A 24,050-nucleotide genomic window follows, 5' to 3' on the forward strand; every position below is an offset into this window, starting at 1 on the left:
CCCACCACCGCAAGCACCACCATCACCTAGCAAATGGGAATTGACGCACACAATCGGCGTAGGACTCTGCTATGGAAATTTTTCAGTTCTAAAATTATTTTGGCTAGCGCATTAAAATGCTCAAGCCCAAAAAAGCACACACATAGACAGAGGCTAGCTTTCGATGTGCACGTGTGTGTGATTGTGAGTGTGTGTGTATGAGTGTTAGAGGGCAAGCGACTCAAGGGAATGCCAGCAGTGTCCTTTATTAGTGCGCAGCATAAAAGAAAGAGAAGTAAAGAGGTGGAAAGAGAACGTGTGAGCGAACAAAGAAAAAGCATTTTTGTATACAAATAATTACTATTTTAAAAGTAAATTAAAATTAAGTAATAATCAATGTAACTATTTTTTAACAAGTATTAATATGTTGAGGGAATCGCAACGGCATTAGATCACTTAACAAAAAGTTAAAGCATATTAAAGATGATAAAGTAAGTTATAAACTAAAATATAGTTACTATTATTTGTAAATATTCATCATACATTTTAATTTCATTAAGCATTTTTAAGCATGATGTATTTATATTTACTATTCATAAATATATATTTATTACTTTAATCTGTTTCAAATTCTCACATTAGTTAAATAATAACTTATATTCTTTTTAAATTTCATTAAGAACACGCTGATTCAAATTGCTCGCGACATTAAACATTTATGTAGCCCTGACAGCAATCGTTCTGTAAGGACAGCACATTCAAACATACTGTTAATAGCCCCAATACTGTTAGCTACTCCACACTAGAGGGCGCACCTGACAGCGGCACTGCTTATGTCAACGCTTGTTGTGACTGGCATTCGTGTTTACGTTTCGCTGCGATTGCCTTATTCTAGTTGTTGTTGTCGGGCGCAAAATTTCTGTCTCAATCGATTTTTTTATTATTATATATTTAAGAAACATAGCATTTAAAGACCTAGGCAAATAACAACGAATATGGACAGGTAAGCAGACATTGTAACACAGCAATTAATGGTCATGCATTTGCGAAATCAATGGTATTGTTGTCCTGTGACTCATTTACAGTTTGCTAGACGAGGAATTGGAGTCGCTAGAGGCGATTCTCATGGACGATGTGCGCATAGTGCGAGCTGCCAGGTAGGTCTCCGCACTGTTCAAGCTCCTCTTATGCTGTATATACTAATACTACCGGTAATTCTTTAGTGGCGCTGTGGACGTCATCGAGACAACGGTGCTGCCGCTCACGGGCGAGGAGGATGAGCGGCAATATATTTGTGTGACGCTCCAGGTGCGGCCCCCAGCTGGCTATCCGGATGTGAGTCCAGAATTTAAGCTGTTGCGTCCCCGTGGCTTGGACGATGACCGGCTAGAGGCCATACGCAGTGCGTGTGAGGCCAAGATCAAGGAGTCCCTGGGTCAGCCCGTTGTCTTCGATCTGATTGATGTGGTGCGCGAGCACTTGACCGGTAGCAACTTGCCCAGTGGGCAGTGCGTCATCTGCCTGTATGGCTTTAGCGAGGGCGACGAGTTCACACGCACCGAGTGCTTCCACTACCTACACAGCTATTGCTTGGCCCGGCATTTGAATGCGATGCGTCGCACCTACCAGGAGGAGTTCGAGAAACTGCCCGCTTGGCAGCAAAAGACTGCCGATCCCTTTCAGGCTCTGTGCCCCGTCTGTCGCGAGCACATACGCGACGAATCGGACAGTTTAAAGTGCGCAATGCCGCCCTCCGAGCTGGAAAATGCTCCCGATTTCGAAGTGACCCAAGAACTGCGGCAAATGCAGCAACACATGTCGCAGCTCTATCTGCAGCAGAAGAGCCGTGGCGCCATCATCGATGTCGAGGCTGAGGCTGGCAACGTCATAGCCATCGAAACGGAGGAGGATGTGCGTCGGCGACGCCGTCGCGAAGAGGCCGAGGCAGCAAAGAAGCTCGCCGGCACATCAGACCCGGCAAGCGGCGCAGCTGCGCAGGCCAAGCCCGTGGTTAGCAGCTTTGCTCCTGTAGTGCAGGACACACAGCGCGTGCTGCCGGAGCCGACAAACAACAACTATCAGCATCACAATCGTCGACATTATCGAGGCGGTCGGCGACATCACAATCACAATCATCATCATCACCATCATCATCATCGAGGCGAGGCAGCTCAGGGTTCTGGCACAGCAGCTGGTGGAGCTGGAGGAGGAGGAGGTGGAAGTGGTGGACCTGCTGCTCCTGGCGGAGCCGGCAGCGGTGCCAACTCTGCAGGCGGCAAACAGCCAAAGGCGCAAACTGCCGGCAGCGGCCATGCCAGGTGACAGTGGCGCAGCACCTGGATGCTGCGTCTTACGATCCCAAGCGAAACTAAGAACGCAGCCCTGATGCGAACAATACCAATGCCACAGCTGTTGCCCCTGCTGCCGCTTTACCTTCTGTCAACCTGCTGCTAATATACAACAACATACAAAACATTTCGCCCCATACTTCAAGACCGGCTCCCAATTTGAATGTTTGATTTTTTTAGTATTTTGGTTTTTTGTGTAACACTCGATTTCTGTGAAAGATTGAGCCAGGCGCTTGGCTCAACTCCTGATTGATTGCTTTATTGATTGACTGTCTGAGCCAGACAATCTGCTCAGGCATTCAGCTCCTGATTGATTGATCGATTGACTTATGTTTAGTTTAGCTGTATGGCAAGCGTGGTTTAGCGAATTTCAATTGATCTACGAATCTATATGTATATTTATGTATTTAGTTTTATCTTAGATATGTATGTATATCTATATTTGTACTTGTAATGGCTTACAAAAGACTTGCTGCAACTATTATTGCTAGCGATATAATTAGGGGGGTTGTTGTAATAGATGATAGTTATTAGCAGCACCAACTGGCAGCGCTGGCGTTGACGTACAGACAAACACACACACACCCACATAGATACGAACATACACACAGAAACACTTATATACACACTTTGATATTTACTACAACGCATAAACTGCAATCCGCACTTGAAACTTTAGCATAAATGTTAACTCGTAACTCTTCCCCATCTTTCATAGTTTTCCTGAGGCAGCAATTAGCACAAAAGACAACAGAATAAGACGATGTTGAAATGAAAAGACAGCCGTCAGGCACAATATCTATAGTTGTAGGCATGTCCTCCCATTAGCAGCGCCATTCTAGTCAGCTTTAGATGACAGAACCGAGAAATTACAAATCATAGCACTAACTAGCAACCATATAGATGTATACGTTTGCATTCATATATTTAAATGTCTAATTAATTAAATGTTTATGTGTAAAGCAAGAAGGCAAAAACGAAAAACATGCAATTCATGTAACGCATGTAACGAATACTACGAATACCAAATTTCAATGTGTCAAAAAGAAAAATACAAATACAAAGCTCTCATAAATTAAATAAATAAATTCAGTTCCATAATAAATATGTTCCTTGTGGTTTATTTATTATAAGGTATTCTACACTGATTGTTTTTTATAGGGCTATCAAGGGTTCACAAAATCGAAGATTTTCGATAGGACTATCAAAAACTTCTCAGTTCGACTATTTTACAGTTTTCCCCAAAAATTCAATTAGAGCACGCATTATTGCATACGTGAAAATGATCGCCTTCAAATGGTATATAGAAATATTTGTTTAAAGCTGTAATTAAATTGTTAAAAGCTTTTATGAAAACAACTATCATATTTTGTTATTAATTTTTTTTTTTTTTTTTTTTTTTTTTTTTTTTGTAAATGTTTATTTCACGTTTGAATTGTTTTATTTTAATAGAATTACAAAAAACGTTCAATGCATTTCTCTCGTTTTGTATAACAAAATAATTTAGTATTAGTATTATACAATATTTATATAAAGGTTCTGCAGGTTTTTATCATTTCGGTTTAACTCTATTATATTAGTTATGTGTTCCACTCGCATATACAAAACAAAATTAATATGCATTATAAATTGTATGTGTGTGTTTGTTTGGCTTATTAACTAAATATTAATTAAACTTATAGTAATGACTTTTAGTATTTAATTAAATATTTTTTTCTTTTCTTTTTCTTTTATGCGGCTTACAAGCTTCACTTTTACAATTAGTTTTAACAGAACAAAATCAAAGTTTTACTTAAGTTTTTTTCTTTTTTTGGTCGACACACAACTGCCACGCCCACAGCTAGAACACGTCCACAAACTGGCGATTTTGTGAGCGTGGCCGGAGACTGCAGGAACTAATGACAGTGCGCATCGACTTACAATTCGAATGTTTTTCAATTTTATAAATTTTTTATTTTATTAATTTTTATCGTTTTTGTTTGTTTTTTTTTTTTTAGTTTTAGTTTTGAATTGCCTTAAAGCACTTGGAGTGTATTTTGCATTTTATATAAGTATATACAAATTATAAACTTGGAAATCCATATTTAAGTATAACTAGTAAAAAGAAGGCATTAAATATTAGTAGTAGCAAAAGGTTCTCATTTTAGTTAGTATGACTTGTCGTGTTTAGTTTTCTCAACTTTTGTGTGAATAGCTTTTTTTTTTTGCTTTATAACGGTTGCTATAAAAACTAAATTTTGTAGTCCCCCATTTTCTTTTTTTTTTTTTGTGTGTCTTTTACGCTTTACCGAATTTTGCAATATTCTTGGCGCTGTTTCATACAAATTTGCAGTTTTTTGTATGGATTGGAAGCGTCTTTTCAAACTGGTTCCTGTTGCTACATTTTGTATATCAATGTAGTCTGATGAGTAGAGAGTCAGGAGGCAAATTCACAATTGGGTTGATTAGTTGAAAGAACTTCAGTGCGTGGTTAGTAATTTTATGAATTCCTTTTTTTTTTTTTTTTTTTTTAAATTTTAATTGGCAACTTTTGCTTCCGCCTTAAAGTCGGAACGGTTCGCGTTTCTCTGTGGGCGTGGTGCCGCGAGATGTACGCCGCATCGTCGAGCTGAACGTCGGCTCCGCGGAACTCTTCCGCGGCGTCTGCATTCCCGAGGGCGTGGAGCTGCCGCTGATGTTGCGTCTGTGAATGGCGAATCAATTAAACATATGAGAAATGCTTTTCAAAATACTTAAATAATAATAGAAACTTTAACAATTGAACAGTAACATATATATAAATATAAAAAATATATAGTTTCGGTCTACAGAAGATTGCAGAGCTTGCGGAAATAGGTTCACTTAGTTAAGTCTTTTACATTTTATTTAATTTTTAATTTAACTTTGCCATTTAATTTACTTTGTTTTACAGGTTAATTTACAAACAATAAAACGAATTTAATTAAATTAAAATATTTGAAGTATTGAAAGAAAAGTATATTTATTAAAGTTTAAATCAGAATATCTAATCTGGAAAAATACGTATAATTTATAATGTGAAACTTTTATTGTGATACATGTGGTACTTTTTGTATTCAGACAGACACCTCAAGTATATAATTCCCTCCGCAAGGTCATTAACAAAAACAAACTTAAATCATTAGTTGAGCTTATAAGTTAGAAAAGAAACGAGGCACTTGCTGTGGACATGCATTAGACTAACAATAACAATAACGATAACAAAACTCGAAACAACAAATATACTTTAAGTATTGAAATTATAATAATTACTTTCTACAATTTGCTGAAATAATTCTACTGTGGATATAATTAGACAGAGCTCTTTTCCTCTGTATATAATACGTTGGCATATACATATATGGATCTTTACCCCAAGCTGCTTGGATTGGCACACGAGCTGGTGGGCGATGATGTTTTGGAATCGTTGAGGGGTATCTTAACCGGTATCCGTGATGGGCGGCTTTAGTATATGAATAGTTAGCATAAGTACAACCATAACCGAGAATTAATATATTTTTGCTACTGCTTAGAGACTAGCTTATCTTACTGAGTCTAACTTAAGATTTATGAGTTTAAAATAATTTAAAATAATGTTATGTTTAGTATTATTTAGTTTTTCACTGTTTTCTTGGGCATTACCTAGTAGGTGGTTTGAAGCCGAAGCCTGTTAGTGCTGGTATACTGGATGATCTACTCATGCCTCCATTGCTGGTATTTTTGGATTGTTTCAGGCACAAGTCGGTATATATTTTTGGTATTTTTTGATGTTGCAGTTAGTTGCATTTCAAGCATTCAATTTCGATATGATATTCAAGCCAATATGCATTTTGTAAGTTAGCATTTCAATCATATTTTGTATTTTGTGTTTTGAATGTTTTTTTTTTTAATAGAAGCCAATTTGTTGTGTGAGTAGCATGTACATTAATGATTTTCGAGTATTATGTTGAATATGTTTCGGTATTATTTAGGTATTTTGTTGGTATTGTTGTTGTGTGAGTCAAAAGTTAATGCAGTAACCGAAAATAATTTTTGAAAAACAAATAATTAAATTAATAAAGTTCACATTTTGATCAAATAAACCCCCTGCTTTACCCCCAAACAATGGTATCAGTCTTACTTCGTAGCTCAAATTCTTACCTTGTGGGCGCTGGACTTGCCGAACCGGAAGCGGTTTTGCGTGTGATGGTGCTGGTGCCATTTAGCCGACTGCCCGGCGTGGATGCTGAGGCGACAGACAGACGAGCCGGCCGCGGTGTGGTGCCGGTGCAGGTGCCGCTGGTAGTGCTCGCAGCGGACGCCTTACGCTGTGGTATGCGCGAGGGTGTGTGATCATCTAAAAAATAGACAAGAATTGGATTATAATTGGTGTGAGATAATGGGCAACTCGATGGACCCACCTGTGCTGTCCAGCGAAAGTGTTGACCCATGTCGTGAAGGCGGCTTGGAGCCTTGTCTGCTTAGCGGGCGTGAGTTGGGCTTGGAGCCGGCACGTGAGCCACCTGGCGTGAGGCCCGTGCGTGTGCTCGTGTAGGTGACCTTGCGCGGCGTGTAACGGCCCGAGGGTCCACCATGGCTTCCCTCGTTGTCGCTGAGCGAATCAGGCGTGCTGGCCGAAAGCGAAGAGCGCGATGGCCTGGACATGGGTATGGAGCGTACGGAACGCTCGCGTACCTAAAGGGAAGTAATGGATTATATATTAATATCGTAATCCTTGCGGTGTTTGGTGGTGCCCCCTGCTACTGGCACTGTTGCCACCTGGTGAGGTTTACTTCCGTCTGCTTCCTCAGCTTCAGTTCGACTTACCCAGTGTGTGGTTGGATGACAATGAAGCACGTGTGGACTCAGTGGTACCGAGCGGCTGGTATTGCAGCGCACGAATACTGTGCCGCCGGCGCCCATATGTATGGGAAAGGCGCATGGGACTTGGTCTTGTGCACGGATTTTCTCAAATATTGGCATTAACTCGGCCAAGTGCTCATCAGCTACATATATAGAAATAAGTTGTTTTTGGTTGGCATTTTGCTCTATATGCTTATAGCTGACTAAACGGTATATGATCATTTAAGCAATCTGGCCTCAATATAGCCTAAATAATGCCTGTACATAACCTCAAAAAAAAACCCTAGCCTAACGGGGAGCGCAACTGTTGACGCATTTCAATCAAATGTAGCTAGCATTTAACTCAAAAGAAATGACGCAGCGTAACATAAAAAACAATTGGAGGATTATCAAATAAAGATATACGTAAAATATATATACGATATGTATGTAGTATAGCAACAATAATACGTTCAATACAATAAATATATATGTTTGTAGAATTATATAAATTCTCATGCACAAAAATCAAGAGTCGGCGCGACGCAGCGGCAGCAGCGAGCGAGCATGTATTTTTTGTTTGTACTTTTGCTTTTTTATGGTATTTTTTATTTGTCAACAACACACACAATAAACCCGAAACGAAAGCTCAGAACTTACCTTTCGTATAATCAATAATCGACGCCTAACATGGGATATACATTAGAGTTGGGGAAAAATAGTTCAATTTATTGACCAAGTTCAATTAAGCATTATTAAGGTGTGAACTAGACTGCCGATTATTCCAAATAGTTCCGTTAGTAAAACTTTGGACAGGTTAAAATGATCGAGATACGGTTCACAAAGTTTGATTAAGCGAATTGAATCGTTCACAGATTGTTTTTAAATTGCTGACCAACTCTGTGGAACGTGGCATTCATAAGAAGTCGGACAAAATGAATCTTTACTGAAATCTAGAGAGGCAAATTTTATAGCAGACTCAATATCATCGTTCACAGATCACAGAAAAAGTGCACTAGTCCTCTTATGAGATTTCCTCAATTGAACTTGTTCTGAACCATACAACTCTAATATACGGGATCAGTGAAGGGATTGTGAAAGGAATCTTCATTATTTTTTCGATTTCTTTCTTTTAGTTAACCCACATCTGAGATAGGTTTGTTGATTTACCTTTATGATGGGACCCTGTCCACTCATATATGGCGGCAAGTTGGGGCTACCGGCGCCATTTTGCGAACTGTTGGCAGTTTGGGCAGCATTGGGCGTGGAACGTCTGGACGTAAAGGCGGCCATGCTCTGTGAGACGCCATCGGCCAAAATGAATTGCTCGCGTAGCTCAATGTTAGTGCGTCCCTTGGCTGCTCCGTTAAATGCCGCGAAATATACCAAATGGCATATACATATATATATATACAAGCACGGATATACATATATACACACATATACACCCATCACGCATTCGATTGTTGTTGTATTTTTGTACATATAACAACAATAACAACGAAATTTTGTTACCGCATGGTATTTAATCACAGTATTTTGTGGTTTTTGTTTGTTTGATATTGTTCGTGGTATTTTTGTGGTATTTTTTTAATCGCAGGCGAGTGCATGTTTGGCGTGGTCAGGCGGGCGGTCGGGCAGCGCAAGCGGATTTTTGTGACACACATGTATGAAGTTATATGTATATTTTTATCGTTATCGATATCGATTTCGATTTAACAAATAAAAATAATATAAAAAACATTTGAAAAAGAAAAACGGGGGAGAACATAAAAATTTGATTAGTAAAAACGAAAAACGGTATACAAAATTATTAATACAAAAAGTTCAATTCAAAAATTTGAATGATGAAAACAGAAATTAACGAATGTGGCGTGACAGTTACAGCTAGGTAGGTACAGTCGACATGACTGTTAGTTAATAGTATGAAGAACTGCAGCTAAGTTACACAAAGAGAAAATACAGCGAAAGTAAAATGAAGCATGCACTAAAACGTACTAAGCAACTTTTTATATTGTCAATCAAAGTTTTGGTTAAGGTTAAGCTAGGCAATAAGCATAGTGGTTCTCAAAACCCAGTTTTGGAAAACATACCAAATAAGTAGAATACAAATACAAGGTGTGGTATGGGGGTAGGAGGAAACGCTGAGTTAACATTTATAAAAGCTACAAAATAATGAGCATGATGAGGCCTATTATGTGAGCTTAAATGTAGTTGGGTAGGATAGAGTTTTTTGGATTTTTGATTTCGCTGGGTTATTGTGTGTATGAGAGGCGTCAAAATAGGCGCTGGCTAAATTTCAAAAATTCTTCAAAAATATTGCGCGCTGTTAATTTTTAATTTTTAATTTTTTTTTTTTTTAATATTTTTTAAAGCAACTTTTCAACCAAACAAATTAATGATATTTTCAAAAATTGTGTGTTTAGGTTATGTTGTTTTTTATATGTTTCTGTTTTCTTTTGGGTTCATATGCTAGTTATAAATATTTAGGCACAAAAGTTTAATATTTATTTGTTGGTTAAATGACCATATCCGTTTGGTATTATTAATATGATATATTGGTATGTTTAAAAAAAATGTTTAGCTTGTATATAAAAAATATTATAATTAGTTGTTAAGCACAACTGTACCTAAGTTGATGTATGTGAATTATGAGATATGATCAAAATGGGCTTTTAAAAGAACGATGCATATATAATCTAAGGTATAGACAAAATGCATGAGCTGAGATGGGAATGGAATATTTATGATTATCTTTTTTTGTGGTATGGTGGACTACAAAAAGTTACTCTAGAAATATTATGCGATTAATGATTCAAATTTAACATGATTTCTCGAAAATTTTCGTGTGTGTACGTGTACAAAATTTGTTTATACTTAGAACGGTTATATATGACTTCTGAGTAGTGCGACTTACCGCGACAAGGATCGTTCTTCTGCAGGAATTCATCCAAAGCAACCCAGCCGCCGCCCACACGCACCATTACAGTGCTACGGAGGATGCGAACCAGGCGCAATTTCTGGGAATCACCAAACTGCAATGAAAAAATACATCCGTAAGCAAATGTAAAATCGTATGAACATCCAACTTTAATTTAGACTTACTCTATATTTGCCTTCGCCCACTTGGAACACACGGAACTTTTGACGGCACGTGCAAAGCATGACCAAACGTTTGACCTCATCGTGAATCTTATCGGAATCTGTGGCGGGTTTACGTTCCTGCCAATCAGGTCGCAGGGCGGCAATGAACTCCTGCCAATCGATAAGACCCTCGCCATTGCGATCGAATAGATCTGCAACAGCCTTCATTTCCAGTCCCGATGTATCGAATTCTGTTAAGGAAACTCAATTAGAAGAACTATTTTAACTAATTTGATTTCAGAACTTACTCGTATTGAGTATGCCATCAATAAACACATCGCGGGGTATCATGCCATTATTGTCCTTATCCATTTTACGGAACAAATCAGTCAAACGTGATTTCTTGTGGTTCATGTACTTGAGGAACTACGGAAGATATAATATTTTCAAGTATTATTTACTGATAATTGGTTAGATTCAAAAAAGGTACTCACTCGCTTGCGCCAATCATCCCAGCTGAAGTTGCGAGCACGCTCCACGTCCTTCAGATACATGAGATGCTCATGAAGTAAGCGTTGGCGCTCCCATGACAGCATCCAGACATCGCGCCATTTGTTCCACAGGAGTTTGGCACGTGGCGAACGGAATTCAAGTTCTCCACCATTGGAGCTGCTTAAATAAGGTTGTATAGGATTAGCACAAGTCTAAGATTATATTTGTAGGAAGCACAATGAAAGAAAAAGATATCAACTACAAAATGCTTAACATACACAAAATACTTAACATAGCATTTAGCAAATGGTGAATGAAACATCGATTGGTCGGTTGGTCACTTACCTTGGTGAGAAACGTGGGCCATAATGCGGCAGGCGATCTCTGTCGGGCGTATCACGCGTGGGCGTAACACGACTGTACAGCCAATTAAAGATATATACATATATTTATAGATATATATATATATAAATATATATGTATAAATATTGATTTATTGATGATGTGGAGCAAGTATTTAAGCAGCAAGATGCATAGAGTTTGATATGAGGCAACGTTTACGTAGCGTGATGAAAGTAGAATCACAAAAAAGAGACAAAAGAGAGAGACAAAAACAAAACATGAAACAATATAAACAAATACAAAACAACAGTACAAAGACAATTTTGATAGTATATTTAGATTTGTATACACGAAATAAATAACATGTCGCAGCATTTCCAAAAATTGTGTTGCATAGAGCCGAAAAAAAAATATTTGAGAGTAAACAAAAGAAATTTCATTGAGCATTTTGAAAGTGCATGCACAGTTATTTCTTGGAACTATTTAAGAATCAGGGTCTAGAAACTCAGACAAATAACTCACCTGCCCTTACGAGCGTTAAGTCCTTGATCGCGCGAACCCTTGAAACTGTGGAAGAGAGAGATTGACAAACAAATATTAGAAAAGTTACACTATTAGTTGGGTTGTCAGAAATCAAAATAAAGCAACAGTTTTAGCAGCAGTGTTGAAAGCCGGGTGCTGTGTGTGTGTGCGAGGTGCAGTGGTGTGGTAAGTGGCAAAGATACTAACTATTACTACATTTAGAGTTATGTCTACATATGGTATAAATTACTTTAAGAAATTATAATTTTTTTTACATATTAGCTATACAAGTATTTATAAAGAGAAGAACAATATTTGCTTTAATCTCATGTTAAATATAGATTTGTTTGGGATTCATTCTAAGCTCTTAGTATTCAATGATAAATTTATGTACTTGGTTTGTTAACGCATTATAGGACTACAAACGTATTAATATGAATTTTTATAACCCTTTGTGACTTCAGTAAAGGTACATCGAGGGTACAATGATCCAAGTTTGAAACTTGTAATTCTTTACAATTGATGATATGTAGTACTGATAGGTAGGTAGGATCTTTAAAATTTTAGCGTTACATAGATCACAGAAATAACTTAATGTTATTTGTAAGCGAATGATTGTCTGGTATTTGACTTTTAATGTTGCAATGGTTAAGCAAAATGCAGACTTTAACCAGTTGGCAATGTGAGCGTGGGTGAGAGTCAGTGTTGGTAAGCGCATTCGCCACTTGTTGATATTTTGTGTGGCTTGCAATTTATAGTGTAGAGTATAAAGTAGCAGTCAAACCTTTGACGTCGCAGCTGACCATCGGGCGACTGTTCACGCAGATCGTGACTGGAGCCACGACTACAGTTGTATATATATATTGAGTAGTTGTTGCATGGTGTACAGTATAGTTTTTTTGTATTTTGGGTAGACGATAGGCAAGAGTTTGTGTGCAAAACGTTGCAGGGGAAAATATTTTATATTTGTAGCAGTAAAATTGGTGAAAAATTGCAATAAAAAATAAAATAACAAATCAAAATAAACTTTTCGTATATACAGAAAATAAAGGGTAATTTTATAACACTTACACTGGCGTTTTGCCGCTACGTGAAGGCTTGCGAGCGCCAGGTGGCAATTGACGTGGCTTGCAGGCGCGATCTACTTCGTTCTGGCGCCGTGCCGTATTCTCCATAAATTCTTTGTGATCCTCAATCAATTTCTCCACAGGCGGTATCTCATCTGGCAGTTGTTCATGTTTTAGATCTGTAGGAATGTAAAAAAGCATTAAGTATCGACCGTATAGGAACTAATCTGATTAACTTACTCAATAACGTGCCCTCAAGTCCGCTGAGCCAAGCCAGCAGTTCTTCAATGTTATCATCCAAATCCTTGAGAGATTGCAAATGCTGCTCTAGTTTCGACTCACGGTTGATGGCCCATTGACGTACCTCCTCCCAGCGTTGCTGAATGATCGATAACCAGTTCTTAATAATGGGTATGGCATCGGGATAGGCTTTGCCAATGATCACCTCCGCATACTCAAACGTTTCCGTCTTCTCACGTTCGCGCACGCGCAAATCTCGCATGAACTCCGTATGAATCTCCATCATCTCACGTGAGACCTTCTCATCATCAGGAGCATTCTTGGCATAGCGTAGCTTATGCTCCGCATGATCTAGCCAATCGAACAGAGCTTGGACACTTGCGTTCAGTTTCTCAGCATCCACCAAAGCAACTTGGAGTCTCTCTCCGCGCTTGCCCACAGCATTTTGAACCTCCTCCCAAATAGATTGCAGCTCGTCGAGCTTTCCACCCACTTCGGGATTATTGCCCGACCGCTCCAGATCTCGACCAGTCTTAAGCACGCCTTGCATTTGACCAGCCCGCTTCTGAAGATCCTGTTCAATGTGTTTGTGATGCTCGCACAAGCCTTGTACCGTCTCCAAATCACCATGCACTGGTCCATTCTCATTGACGCGACTCTTGGCTTTCTTAAGCCAATCGAGCAGCTCTCCCAGAGCATCGCTAAATTGTCCAGAAAGTAGCAAGGCCTCCTCCAGTTTGCGTTGACGTTCAATGCTCTTCGTCCAGACCCGTGTCCATTGCTCCTTCAGTTCCAGCAACATTTTATCAAGCACTGGGCGATCGCCCTTCGGTGCACGTTCCATGAGGTTCTTGCCAGTACGCATTGTTCCATCGTATACGGACTGCTTGGCGCCCAGCTGGCGATGGGTCTCCTTTAGCTTACCAATGTATTTCTTAATCTTCTGTGGCTCCTTCGAAGCGGTGGCTTCTTCGATAATTTGATCCAGCACTTGCTCAGTTTCCTGCAGATACTGCATCATACCATTCCAGGCATCATTGAACTCACGTGCCTCTTTGTAACCATGATCCAGAGCACGTGTGCGCTCTGCAGCCTTACTGACTACGCGCTCCCAGCGATGCTGTACTGAGACCAGCAAATTCTTAATAAGAATCACATCTTGCTTCTGGCTGAAGTATTTGAGATGAGTGCCCTTCTTATCCAGCAGCAGCATGGCCTCCCGATGTGTGCTCACATCCTTTTGGAGTACCTTATGTTCCTCCATCTGGGCCTGAATGGTTTCCAACACACGCGAGACGGGCTCAGCATTGGTCAACTGTTTCTCTGCCTGGGTTAACCATTCAACAAAAGCTTGAAGTGTCTCATGGAATTCGGTAGCCTCCTTGAGTGCAATTTCCAACTTAATCTTCTTGTCGGATGCACGCGAAACAACTGCATCCCAGCGCTGTTTCAGTGTGCGCAGTGTATGCTGTAGGTTGCTAGAAGAAACCTTCATCTGGTTCTGGCGCTTAATGTATTCTTGACCCTGAGCTTGTATTGTTTCTACTTTAGGCCTGTTCTCCTCCAGCTCATTATAGACTTCCATGAAACGTTCCAGCTGTTCGGTGGCTGTCTCTGGCAAGCCTCCTACAGGCTTACTGGCACCAATCACGGCATCTACATCACCTAACCAGCCCAAAATGTCCTGAACCTCAGCAATGTAGCCTTGAGCCTCGCGTAGAGACTCCTCTAGCTCGTGCTGGCGATCGCTAGCCTTTTGCAACAGCTGCTTCCATTCGTTGTTCAGCTTACGCAGTTTCTCCTGCGTAGTGGAGGCTTCCACAGAACCCTTTTCAGTTTCAATCAGTTGCCTTCCGGCATCATTGAGAGTATCAACTGAGTTCTGATGCGCTTGTATATCGTTTGCCAACACTTTAAGCTTGGCCAACTCAACCTCGAGCAGTTGGGGATCACCGGGTATCTACATGAAAAACCAATTAGATAATGCTTACTAGAAGCTACAACGTGGCTCTCTTACCGGTTTCAACTGATCCAATGTGTTGTCTGTCTTGTTAATCCAAACCAATAGCTCATTGAGAGCATGTTGGAATTGACCCAAGTGGAGCAGAGCATGCTCCAACTGCTTTTGGCGCTCGACCATTCCACGCAGCAAAGCCTCCCACCGGCGATTGACCACGGTCAGAGGTTCCCTTATTGATGCCGCCTGCTCTGGCGAAGTGCGTTCCGTCAGTTCCACAGCTTGTCTGTAAGTGGTTAGCAGAAAATTAGCATTGTTTAATTAAAACGGATGATTCAAAGGCAGACAGAACAACGATAATAATAATAATAACTTGAGCTTTGTCAGTGCACATGCATTGGTAATGGAACCGTTGGTTCCGGTGGCTTTATGTCATAAATCATAAAAACACATGCATAAAGCAATTGTGAAATAACAAATCTGAGATCTTTGATAACAAATCAAAGAATATAGATTTGCGATCACAATTCAAATATCACCAATCGAAGATTTCAGATCGCAAATTATGGATCTAAGATCATAAATATTGCAGTACAAGAAATATTCTTGATTATAGATCACAGATCGTTGATCACTGATTGGCGATTGCAGATAAGATGCACAGGCACTTAAATTTACACAGTAACAGCGAACGAACTATAAAGAACGTACGAAATTTTGAAACTATCTTGCCTTTCGAGACCTCTGCCAATTGTACGATTGTAGGTAGACCACACAAATACGTCGTTGATTTATCATTATTACAGATTATAAGATATGAGAATTGAACTAAAATTAATTTTAAGAAATTCAAAACTTACCTGTTTAATGCTTCTACTTCGACCATATGCGGATCGACTTCGTCCTTGAACGCCTTGAGTTGTTCAATCTGTCGCTTGACAGCATCAATATCGGAGCCTACAGCACCCAAATGAGCAAACTTATCCTCGGCCTTAGTCAGGAACTTGAGTAAATTCTGCAGTGTCTCATGGAATTCCATAGCCTTCTCCATAGCATCGATGAGGTTTTCTTCGCGTTTAGCATACAGGGCTGTGATATTATCCCAGGCGTTATCTAAGTCTTCGATGTGCTTCTTCACCTCTGGCTTATCGGGCTCGCCGCACATGTTCATCAAGTTGCTGCCATGTCGGCGCACTTGCTCTACTTCTGGCTTAGTCTGATCGATTTCGTGACGTATTTCCTGCAGTGCCACCTGTTGCTTCTTGATGTCTTGCGGTTGTGCCGCTGGTGGCTCCTGGCATGAGAGCGTCTCCTCTAGATCCTTAAGAGTCTTCATTACGCTGTTCAACTGCTTCCAGAAGGGCTCCGCAACACTCAGTATGTCATCGAGGGAGCTGCCACGTTTCTTAGTGGCCTTCTGGACATCATTCCACAGATTGTTTAGTTTCTCTAGTTTCGCTTTGATGTCGCGCACAGCGGGATCAGCTTTGTTGCCAGCCTTGGCAATGACATCGTTGGCAGCTCGTTGTACAGCGCTAAATGCATCCTGACGCTTATCTAGATCATCCATTAGAGCATCATTGTCTTCGATTTGCTCACGAATCTTCTGTGGCAGTGCTGAGAGTGGGTCCAATTGATTCACCTGATCCACCGTGTTGGCAAGAGCACGTAACATGCCTTCAAGCTTATCGGAGAACTGGCTCGACTCCTGCAGGGCACTTTCCAGTGCCTGTTGACGTTCGCGTAGTTCCAGACGCAAAGCCGCATAGCGAGCATTGTCCGTGTCGAGGATTTCATTGATCTTGGCACTATCTTCTTCGGCGACCAACGCGCCCAGAGCTTCGCCAGTTTTGTTCAGCTTATCGAGCAGTGGTTTATGCTCGGCTATGGAGTGTAACAGACGCTCGTTCTTGTCTTGCTGCAATGTGATCTGGTCGGGACGCAGAGCTGGCATGCTCAGGCGTGAGATTTGCTGTTCCATATCATCCAGCCAGGTGGTCAGACCCGAATGAGAATCAGCAAAGTGCTCTGAAAGTGGCAAAGCTTGTTCTAAGATGCCCAGACGTTCGCTACACAGCTGTGCAACTGTGTCAACAATCTCCTTTAGATCATCCAACTTCTCACGAAGTGTTGCCGTATTCTCACTTTGTGGCGATTCTCGTAGAACCTTCTTGGAAGCGGCGGTGACATCACGCACACGTCCTTTCTGACTGGATATGTCATCATTGATCGATCGATGTTCTTGTAATTGAGCGCGCACCAATTTAGGTTCCATAGCTGGCAGATCGGCCTCACGCAATGTGGTGTCCATGTCACGGAACCACTCCAACAGCTCATCAATATCACCGGTTACCTCCTTGGCTCGCTGATTGCTTAGATGCAGGCGTTCTGCCTTACGTTGAATCTGCTCTACGATGGCATCGAAGCGACGATTATCTCGGGTAACAATGCTCTCTATAGTAGCGGCACCTTCTCCCGGCGACAATTGGCACAGCTGTGGTCCAACCAAATTGATGGTGTCCAGCATGGGACGCATATCGGAAAGCTCAGTCTCTAGACGCAACACATCAGCTTGACGTGGCTCACTAGGTGCTAAAGCTGCCTCGGCGCTCTGCATCCATTCGACCAAACGATTGTGGGCGTCATGGAACTGCTGCACCAATGGCAAAGCATTTTGAGCGTTCTTGAGCAGATCACCACCACGATTTGTCAAATCACCATAGCGACGTTGCAGAGAGTCCAACTTATCCTTAAGTTGTATGGCTTCATCGTTGGAAATGTGCTTCATAAGCTCTGCGCCGGATTCAACAGTCGACTCCACATTATTTGCGTGCCCTGCAATGTTCTCGTTTAATTCTATCAGATGGTCCATTTGTTCCAACAGCTTTTCGGCATACACAGGCACAGACTTGAAACGCTTTAGCTCATTCTCCATGCTTTCCATCCAGGCAACCAAGTCCTGATAGCTCAAAACCAGATGGCGCAATCCTTGACGGGATTCGGCAAGCAATGCACCAATATTTTCGCTGGCATCTACCAAACCTGTATATCGTTCGGTTACACCACGAACCTTTTCTCCCAGATTCACGGCCTCCTCGTCACTGACTAAGTGCATCAGCTGAGCAGCTACATCTGCGAGATCCGTAAAGTCAGGTTTCTTACTCAAAATCTCGTCGTGAAGACGATCATGCTCCCGAATGCGTTGCTGTATTTTTTCCTCATCAGTGGGTATCAGTTCCATGGCCTTAACTGCACGCTCCGTATTATCTAGCCATAATTCCAGTGGGCTAATCTTGTCATGGAAGCGCTTCGCCACTTCCATGGCCTCTTCCAGATCCTGTTCACGCTGTTCGGCACCATCAGTCAATGCATCGAATCGCTTCATCAGATCATTAAGCTGCTTCTCAATAGAAGCGCGCTCAGCGGGTTCGCAATGATTAGCCACCTCTTTGCCGAGGTTGGCCAATGAACCCATAGAGTTCTGACGATCCAACAACATTTTCTTGAGGAACTTTTGTTCCTGTAGCTGCGCCTTGACAACTTTGTAGTCACAACTTGGTGGCTTCTGGTTAGCAACCATTTCTTCGGTGTCGCTCAACCATTTAGACAGACCTGCTAGCGCTTCCTTGAACTTGCCAGATTGTAAGAGAGCCACATCCAAACGACGATCGCGTTCGTTCATACGCTCCTTCAAGTCGTTCCACCGGTCATTAAGCTTCTCCAAATCTTTCTCAACGGTAGTCGTAGAAACCCCACTGCCTGCCGAACGTACCAGATCACGTCCGGCCATGTTGACTTTGTCTACATTTTGAGCCAGTGGTTCAACCTTCCGCTCTCGGAAGTTGCGGAAGTCCTCTTGCTGGCGTCTGATCTGATCCAGCTCGGAACCCACGGGCTTCATGCGTTTGAATTCCTCACTCACATCCTGGATATCATCCAGCGCTTGTGACTGCATATCATAGAAATCTTGCAAAGCTTTAAGTGTTCTCTGTAGATTATCTTCATGATCACGCACACGATTATCAAGACGACCGAGGGTCTTGCGCAAGGTAGAGATTTGCTCGCGAGTCTGGGTAGTATCCGCAGAAAATCCGGCGTCTACAAGAACATCAGCGGCACGCTCGGCATCCTCCAAACGACCAACTAGACGATCAAGTTTATTCTGAAGCTTGCCCACATCATCTATTTGCTGTTGCACAATCTTAATTTCACGTGCAGGTGGCGAAAGCTTCTCAACCTCAGCTTCCAGATCATTCAGGTCAATACCCAGGCTCTTCATCTGCTCGTTGAACTGGGACACAGCAGTTGCTGCCGATTGTAGCTCACCACAGCGATCATCTAAACGGCCTTGCAATTCGGATATGCGATCAGCTAATCCATCAACCTCACTGGTCAAATGATCAGCATCACCGCCAGCGGCGCGTGCCTCGGCACTAATATCCTTTGCCATCGCCTTGAGTGATTGCAGTGGTTTACTTAGATTCGTCAACTCTTCGCGAATAGCTTTGACGCGTTCGAGTAGCTTGGGGTCTTTCGCCGCTCCGCCCAGGGCATCATGTGCGGCCAGTCGATCCTCACAGCGACCCAATGAATGATCCAGGTTGCGGAGTTCATCATTGAAGTCACCTAAGCGCCGCGAGCAGTTCTCAATCTCGTGAGCGCGTGCAATCAAATCATTATTCAAGCGCTCCCAACGATCGCGTATATCTTGTAACTCAGCCTTGATTGGTTCCTTGTCAATGTCACAACTGCTGAGGAATGTTTCACCCAGACCTTTGGTATTTTCAAACTCTCCCGAATGTTTCCAAACCTCGCTACGGAACGTTTGCAGATCACGCAGACGAGTTTCCAATTTTGATTTGGATAGCACGCCAGGGGTTAGATCCGCCAATTTATCCTCTGCGGTACGTAGCCAGGCAAGGAAGGTCTCTGAGGTCTGAGAGTATTTCTTACAATGCTCCATGCAGGTCTGCAGTCGCGTGTGACGATCGACTGCCTCACGACGCAGTTTCTCCCATTGCTGTTGTATGCGATCCAAATCCCGTTTCACGCTACGATCCTGTTGTCGGTCGGACAGATCCTTGCCCTTATTGATCAACATTATGACTTCATGCTCACGCGCCATAACTTCTCGATAGATGGGCTCGTGCGTGTCTATCTGGTGTTGCAGTGTTGGCTTATGGGCGGATACCAGCAGACGATCGGTCAAATTGGACAACTCGCCGGATAGCCAGCCGAGCGTCTTCGAACAGTTCTCAGCAAAGTGACGACCATCACGCAGAGAAGCCTCTGTTTCAGCCTTCTTCGTATCCAATTTCTTTTGCAACGCCAGATATTGTTTCTCCAGTGCTGCCACACGTGAGTTGACATCAGCGCGTGAGGCTGGGTCGCCGAGAATGTTGCATAATGTAGCCGCGGATTGTTCTACGTCAGCTAAGAGTGGACGCTGGCCCTCGAGTTGTCGTTCAAGATTTTCGATCTTGCGTAGATTCTCTTGGTGATCGCCTTCGGTTGGCAGAGCATCCAGATTATCGCTAATGCCTTGCAAAGCTTCACGCAGCCGATTGACTGCCGCATCAAACTCCTTTGAGCTATCGGCAGCACCGCCCAGGCTATTAGCGCGGTCATCCAGCTTACCCATTAGATCATCCCATTTGGTAATCACATCCTTGAGCTTAATCTCAACTGCTTGTGCATCGGGTGTGCCGGCTAAATGATCGACAACATCGTGTCCAAGTTCCTGCAAGTGTTTTAGCTGTGGCTGTTGTGTGCGGAACTCTTCGCGCAATACTTGCACCTGTTGCACTTGGCTCTGAACCATGCGCGGATCCGAGGAAATCGGTCCCAGCACAGTAAGCATGCGCTCTTTGCTATCTAGCCAGCTCTTGAGATTGCCATGGGTGTCCAGGAAGTCGCGCAGCTTCTCAGAGAAAGCAATGCGATTCTTGCAGATGTCATTGAGATTCTTCCACTTTTCTTGTATATTGTCGTTCTCCACACGTAATTGCTCAGCGCCAGGCACATCCGACTTGCGTCGCAGAATGTCTTTAATTTGTGCCTTTGTTGTGTCAAGCAAGCTCTGCTTTTCGTACATATCCTCAAGGATTTTGCGCGCTTGTTTAATGCAGCGATCGGCTTCGTCTTTATTGGACACCGATTCCTTAGGTACCTGGCGTTGAATACGTTCCAAGAACTGCGCCAATCCTTTGAGATTTTCGTACTGCTTGCGCAACTCTTCACTTAGATTATCAAGCTCATGCTGACGATCATTTAGACGAACTCCAATCAAACCATAGCGATTGTTAATCTCGCTCAACTGTTGCTGCACCGGAGACAGCTCAGAGAGCTGGAAGCCATCCTGAGAGGATCTGCGGCTACCGAATCCACTGGAACCAGTCGATAGTGGCGACAGTATGCCTCCCTTGGTCGGGCTGGGGCTTCTGGCGTCTCCAGACATGCGACGCAGCGGACTTGTTCTCTTAATAGGACTGTATGTTGAGCGTTTACGTGAGGGACTCTCGGGCCTAACAAGTGCATCATATTGGGAGCCAATATCATTAATCTTGTCAATAGTTGGCGCATAGTCACGATAGTCCTTGCAGATAGGCTTCAACTCATCATTCTGTTGGCGTATCTTGTCCAGATCGATGGCTACAGGTGCAAGAGCATTGACGCGTCCTTCTGTGCTGGTTAGCCAAGATAAAACCTCGTCCTTAAGGCTCTCGTATGCTTGACGACGTTCAGCTTTCTGCTTCGATAGTTTGGCGCGCTCATCTATGCTGATGTTGACGTTGCGCCACTGAGATTCCAAAGCCTTGATACGATCACGCAAAGCGCCCGTATCGGTCACATCGCGCAATCCAATTAGCTCCTTGCCATTACGTACACAATCCTCAAACTGTGGCGCCAGCTGGTCTTTTTCACGGGCCAAGTCGAGCATGCGACGCGCTACCTCCTCCGTGGCAAGCAAACTGGTCTCGCGGCTGTCAAGGGCCTCCTGCAAGCTACCCATGCGCTGTTCCACGGTGCTAATATCATCCAGGTACTTAGAGAGACGACTGTATACATCATCCAGGAATTCCCCACGCTTATTAGCCTTATCATACAGTTTTTCAAACTTGCCAGTTACATCGTTCAAATTTGACTCCACCTTCTTGGCTATACGTGCATTGGATGCACTGGCCAGCAGATGCTTGGCAGAGATTTGAACGCTATCGATGCTAGCTTGATGCGACTGCAAATCAGCTAAAAGTACTTTGTGTTCGCGTATTTGTTCCTGTAGACGTTCCTTGATAAGCGAAGCGGGACGCAAGTTCAATTTGAACTTATCCTCGGCTTGATTTACCCAGCCCACTAGGCTGTCGAGGGCATCTTGCACGCCTTGCGATTGTACCAGAGTCTTATCCAAGGTCTTGCAGTGGTTTCCAAGCGTATCCAAAAGCTGTTGATAGTTGTTCTTCAAATCAGCGATAGGCAATTCCAATTGATTGATTTCCATGGGACTGAGTTGACCGCCCAAACTGCGTAGAAGATTATCTAAAGCTTGCTGAGCATTGTCCACCAAACGACCGCTAGACAGAAGCTCATTGTGTAATGCCTTGGCTTCATTCATCTGATCTTGCACGCCCTTGGGATCTCCAGCGACAGGTTCAGATATAACACGCGAAACACGTGGTTGTACGCTACGTAGCCATTCATTGGCTTTATCCAAGGCATCCTGGTACTCACGCTGCCGACCACCCAAGCCCGAGACACGGTCTTGCAGGGCATTGACACGGTTCAGTAGATCCTTGTACTGTGCTGACACCAACGAAACTTCCTGGCGTATGGGACTCTCCGCGCTAGACAATGGCTCCACGTGTGGCAGCCTCTCTGGCAGTGAGGTGCGGAAGTCGTTAAGCACAGCTAAGAACTCCTTGCTCTCATCGACAAACTTTTGCGCGGCCATGGTAATAAAACGTAGGTCCGCCTGGTGGCCAATCACATCGCTGACAAACTCACGAATAGTGTCTGCCTGCGAAGCGAGTCGCGTGAGGTCTGATAGCGAGCGTTCCTTATCCTCGAGTGTGCGACGTGCCAGCTGCAGCCAGTCGGAAAAGATATCTAACTCGCTCCGCAGCTTCGTTAGCTCATCTCGCCCAGCCTCAAGGCGACGCAGTAGACGAAGTGTACGATCATTAACACGATCTACGCGTGAACGCAATTCACGACCAGAGTTCTCCAGAGTGGTGACCTCTGGTGCGGAGAGCACATCACCACCAGTGAGAACAATTTGACGTATTTGTTCCAGGCAGGTGGCTACAGGACGCTGCTGCGATTCGATTTCATCCTTGATTTGCTATGAAAATGAAATGGATAAGATTTTAATGGACATTTTATAGACCAACTACATTTTTTTTAGAAAAACTAAAATAGTAATATTAGTTTGTTAAGTTATAGACTTATTACCTTGAGCGCATTGATTTGATTCCGTAGCTCATCGATTTTCTCTCGTGGTCCACCAACGCTTGAGATTTTCTGTTCGACTGAGGTGACCCATTTCAGCAGATCGTTTACATTCTCCTCACACATGTTGAACTTCTCGAATACTGCTTGCTATATACACAAATTTTATGTTTGACAATGATGGTAAAAGAGACAATAATTAGTAAAGTTTTAGATGAAAAACATTACTTAACCAGTTACAGGTTCATACTTAAATATTTCATATTTGGGGTAAAATATATATGTTGAGAGATCGTAAATGAAAATATTTAAAAGAATTTTGTATACAAATAGTACATAATCGAAAGGCATAACATATGTAACACAAAATATATATAGAGGACACACAAACGTACAATTGCTGAAAAATAAATAACTTAAGCGGCAGTAAAAGCAAGAGTTTTTTAAAGCATTTTATAGGCCAGGCGAGAGTTATGATAAGTTAGGCTTGCAAGCATTTTATAGTACAAGAAACATAACAAATATAAATAATTGTTAAAGGACGCACAAAATAACACCAAGGTTTACTACTAGGCACTACTAAATAATTAACGAGCACTACTTTTGAACTGGGAAAACTACAAGTTTTATACTTTTTAGTATGGGAAACTAACTACGTTTTAACGGGGTTTTTCTTTTTGTTGTTGTTCAGTAATTATTGTTTAGGATTAGTGTTAAAATTTGGGTTTATATTATTATTATTATTTAATTTATTTT

At 42.3% G+C, this 24,050-nt stretch overlaps 2 protein-coding genes across 52 annotated transcripts in view; one reads left to right on the forward strand and one right to left on the reverse strand.

Moving 5' to 3' along the window:
* The first annotated feature begins 31 nt into the window (after positions 1-31).
* On the forward strand, positions 32-3,432 carry LOC108617474 (E3 ubiquitin-protein ligase RNF25). Of its 2 annotated transcripts, XM_089470892.1 has the most exons (4): positions 32-470; positions 660-982; positions 1,065-1,136; positions 1,203-3,432. In XM_089470892.1, the coding sequence occupies exons 2-4, from the start codon at positions 975-977 to the stop codon at positions 2,299-2,301; spliced, it is 1,179 nt and encodes a 392-aa protein (XP_089327018.1). In that variant the 5' UTR covers positions 32-470; positions 660-974; the 3' UTR covers positions 2,302-3,432. The 2 variants fall into 2 exon arrangements, with proteins under 2 accessions (XP_089327018.1, XP_017868770.2); XM_018013281.2 differs by lacking the exon at positions 32-470 and having other exon boundaries at positions 650-982.
* Positions 3,433-4,577: 1,145 nt separating this feature from the next.
* The window catches only part of shot (dystonin-like protein short stop), a 99,479-nt gene continuing 80,006 nt past the window's right edge, over positions 4,578-24,050 (reverse strand). For 21 of the 50 annotated variants that reach the window (XM_018009407.2, XM_089470877.1, XM_089470846.1 and 18 more), the window contains 19 exons: positions 23,298-23,444; positions 15,710-23,187; positions 15,561-15,593; positions 14,910-15,135; positions 12,893-14,852; positions 12,657-12,831; positions 12,370-12,429; positions 11,586-11,630; positions 11,067-11,138; positions 10,724-10,901; positions 10,538-10,655; positions 10,251-10,480; positions 10,063-10,180; positions 8,316-8,503; positions 6,725-6,998; positions 6,465-6,660; positions 5,967-6,035; positions 5,698-5,787; positions 4,578-5,010 (listed from right to left, as the gene is read on the reverse strand). In XM_018009407.2, coding sequence (XP_017864896.1) covers positions 4,869-5,010; positions 5,698-5,787; positions 5,967-6,035; positions 6,465-6,660; positions 6,725-6,998; positions 8,316-8,503; positions 10,063-10,180; positions 10,251-10,480; positions 10,538-10,655; positions 10,724-10,901; positions 11,067-11,138; positions 11,586-11,630; positions 12,370-12,429; positions 12,657-12,831; positions 12,893-14,852; positions 14,910-15,135; positions 15,561-15,593; positions 15,710-23,187; positions 23,298-23,444 — 11,799 coding nt within the window. In that variant the 3' untranslated portion in view covers positions 4,578-4,868. Of the gene's footprint in view, positions 5,011-5,597; positions 5,788-5,966; positions 6,036-6,464; positions 6,661-6,724; positions 6,999-7,130; positions 7,310-8,315; positions 8,504-10,062; positions 10,181-10,250; positions 10,481-10,537; positions 10,656-10,723; positions 10,902-11,066; positions 11,139-11,585; positions 11,631-12,369; positions 12,430-12,656; positions 12,832-12,892; positions 14,853-14,909; positions 15,136-15,560; positions 15,594-15,709; positions 23,188-23,297; positions 23,445-24,050 lie in introns of all 50 variants that reach the window. The other 29 variants (XM_018009425.2, XM_018009414.2, XM_089470878.1 and 26 more) reach the window with 22 other exon arrangements.

The sequence above is a fragment of the Drosophila arizonae genome, chromosome 5 (assembly GCF_054131065.1).
Source record: "Drosophila arizonae isolate 15081-1271.41 chromosome 5, UAZ_ARI_1.0, whole genome shotgun sequence".
NCBI classification, from domain to species: domain Eukaryota; kingdom Metazoa; phylum Arthropoda; class Insecta; order Diptera; family Drosophilidae; genus Drosophila; species Drosophila arizonae.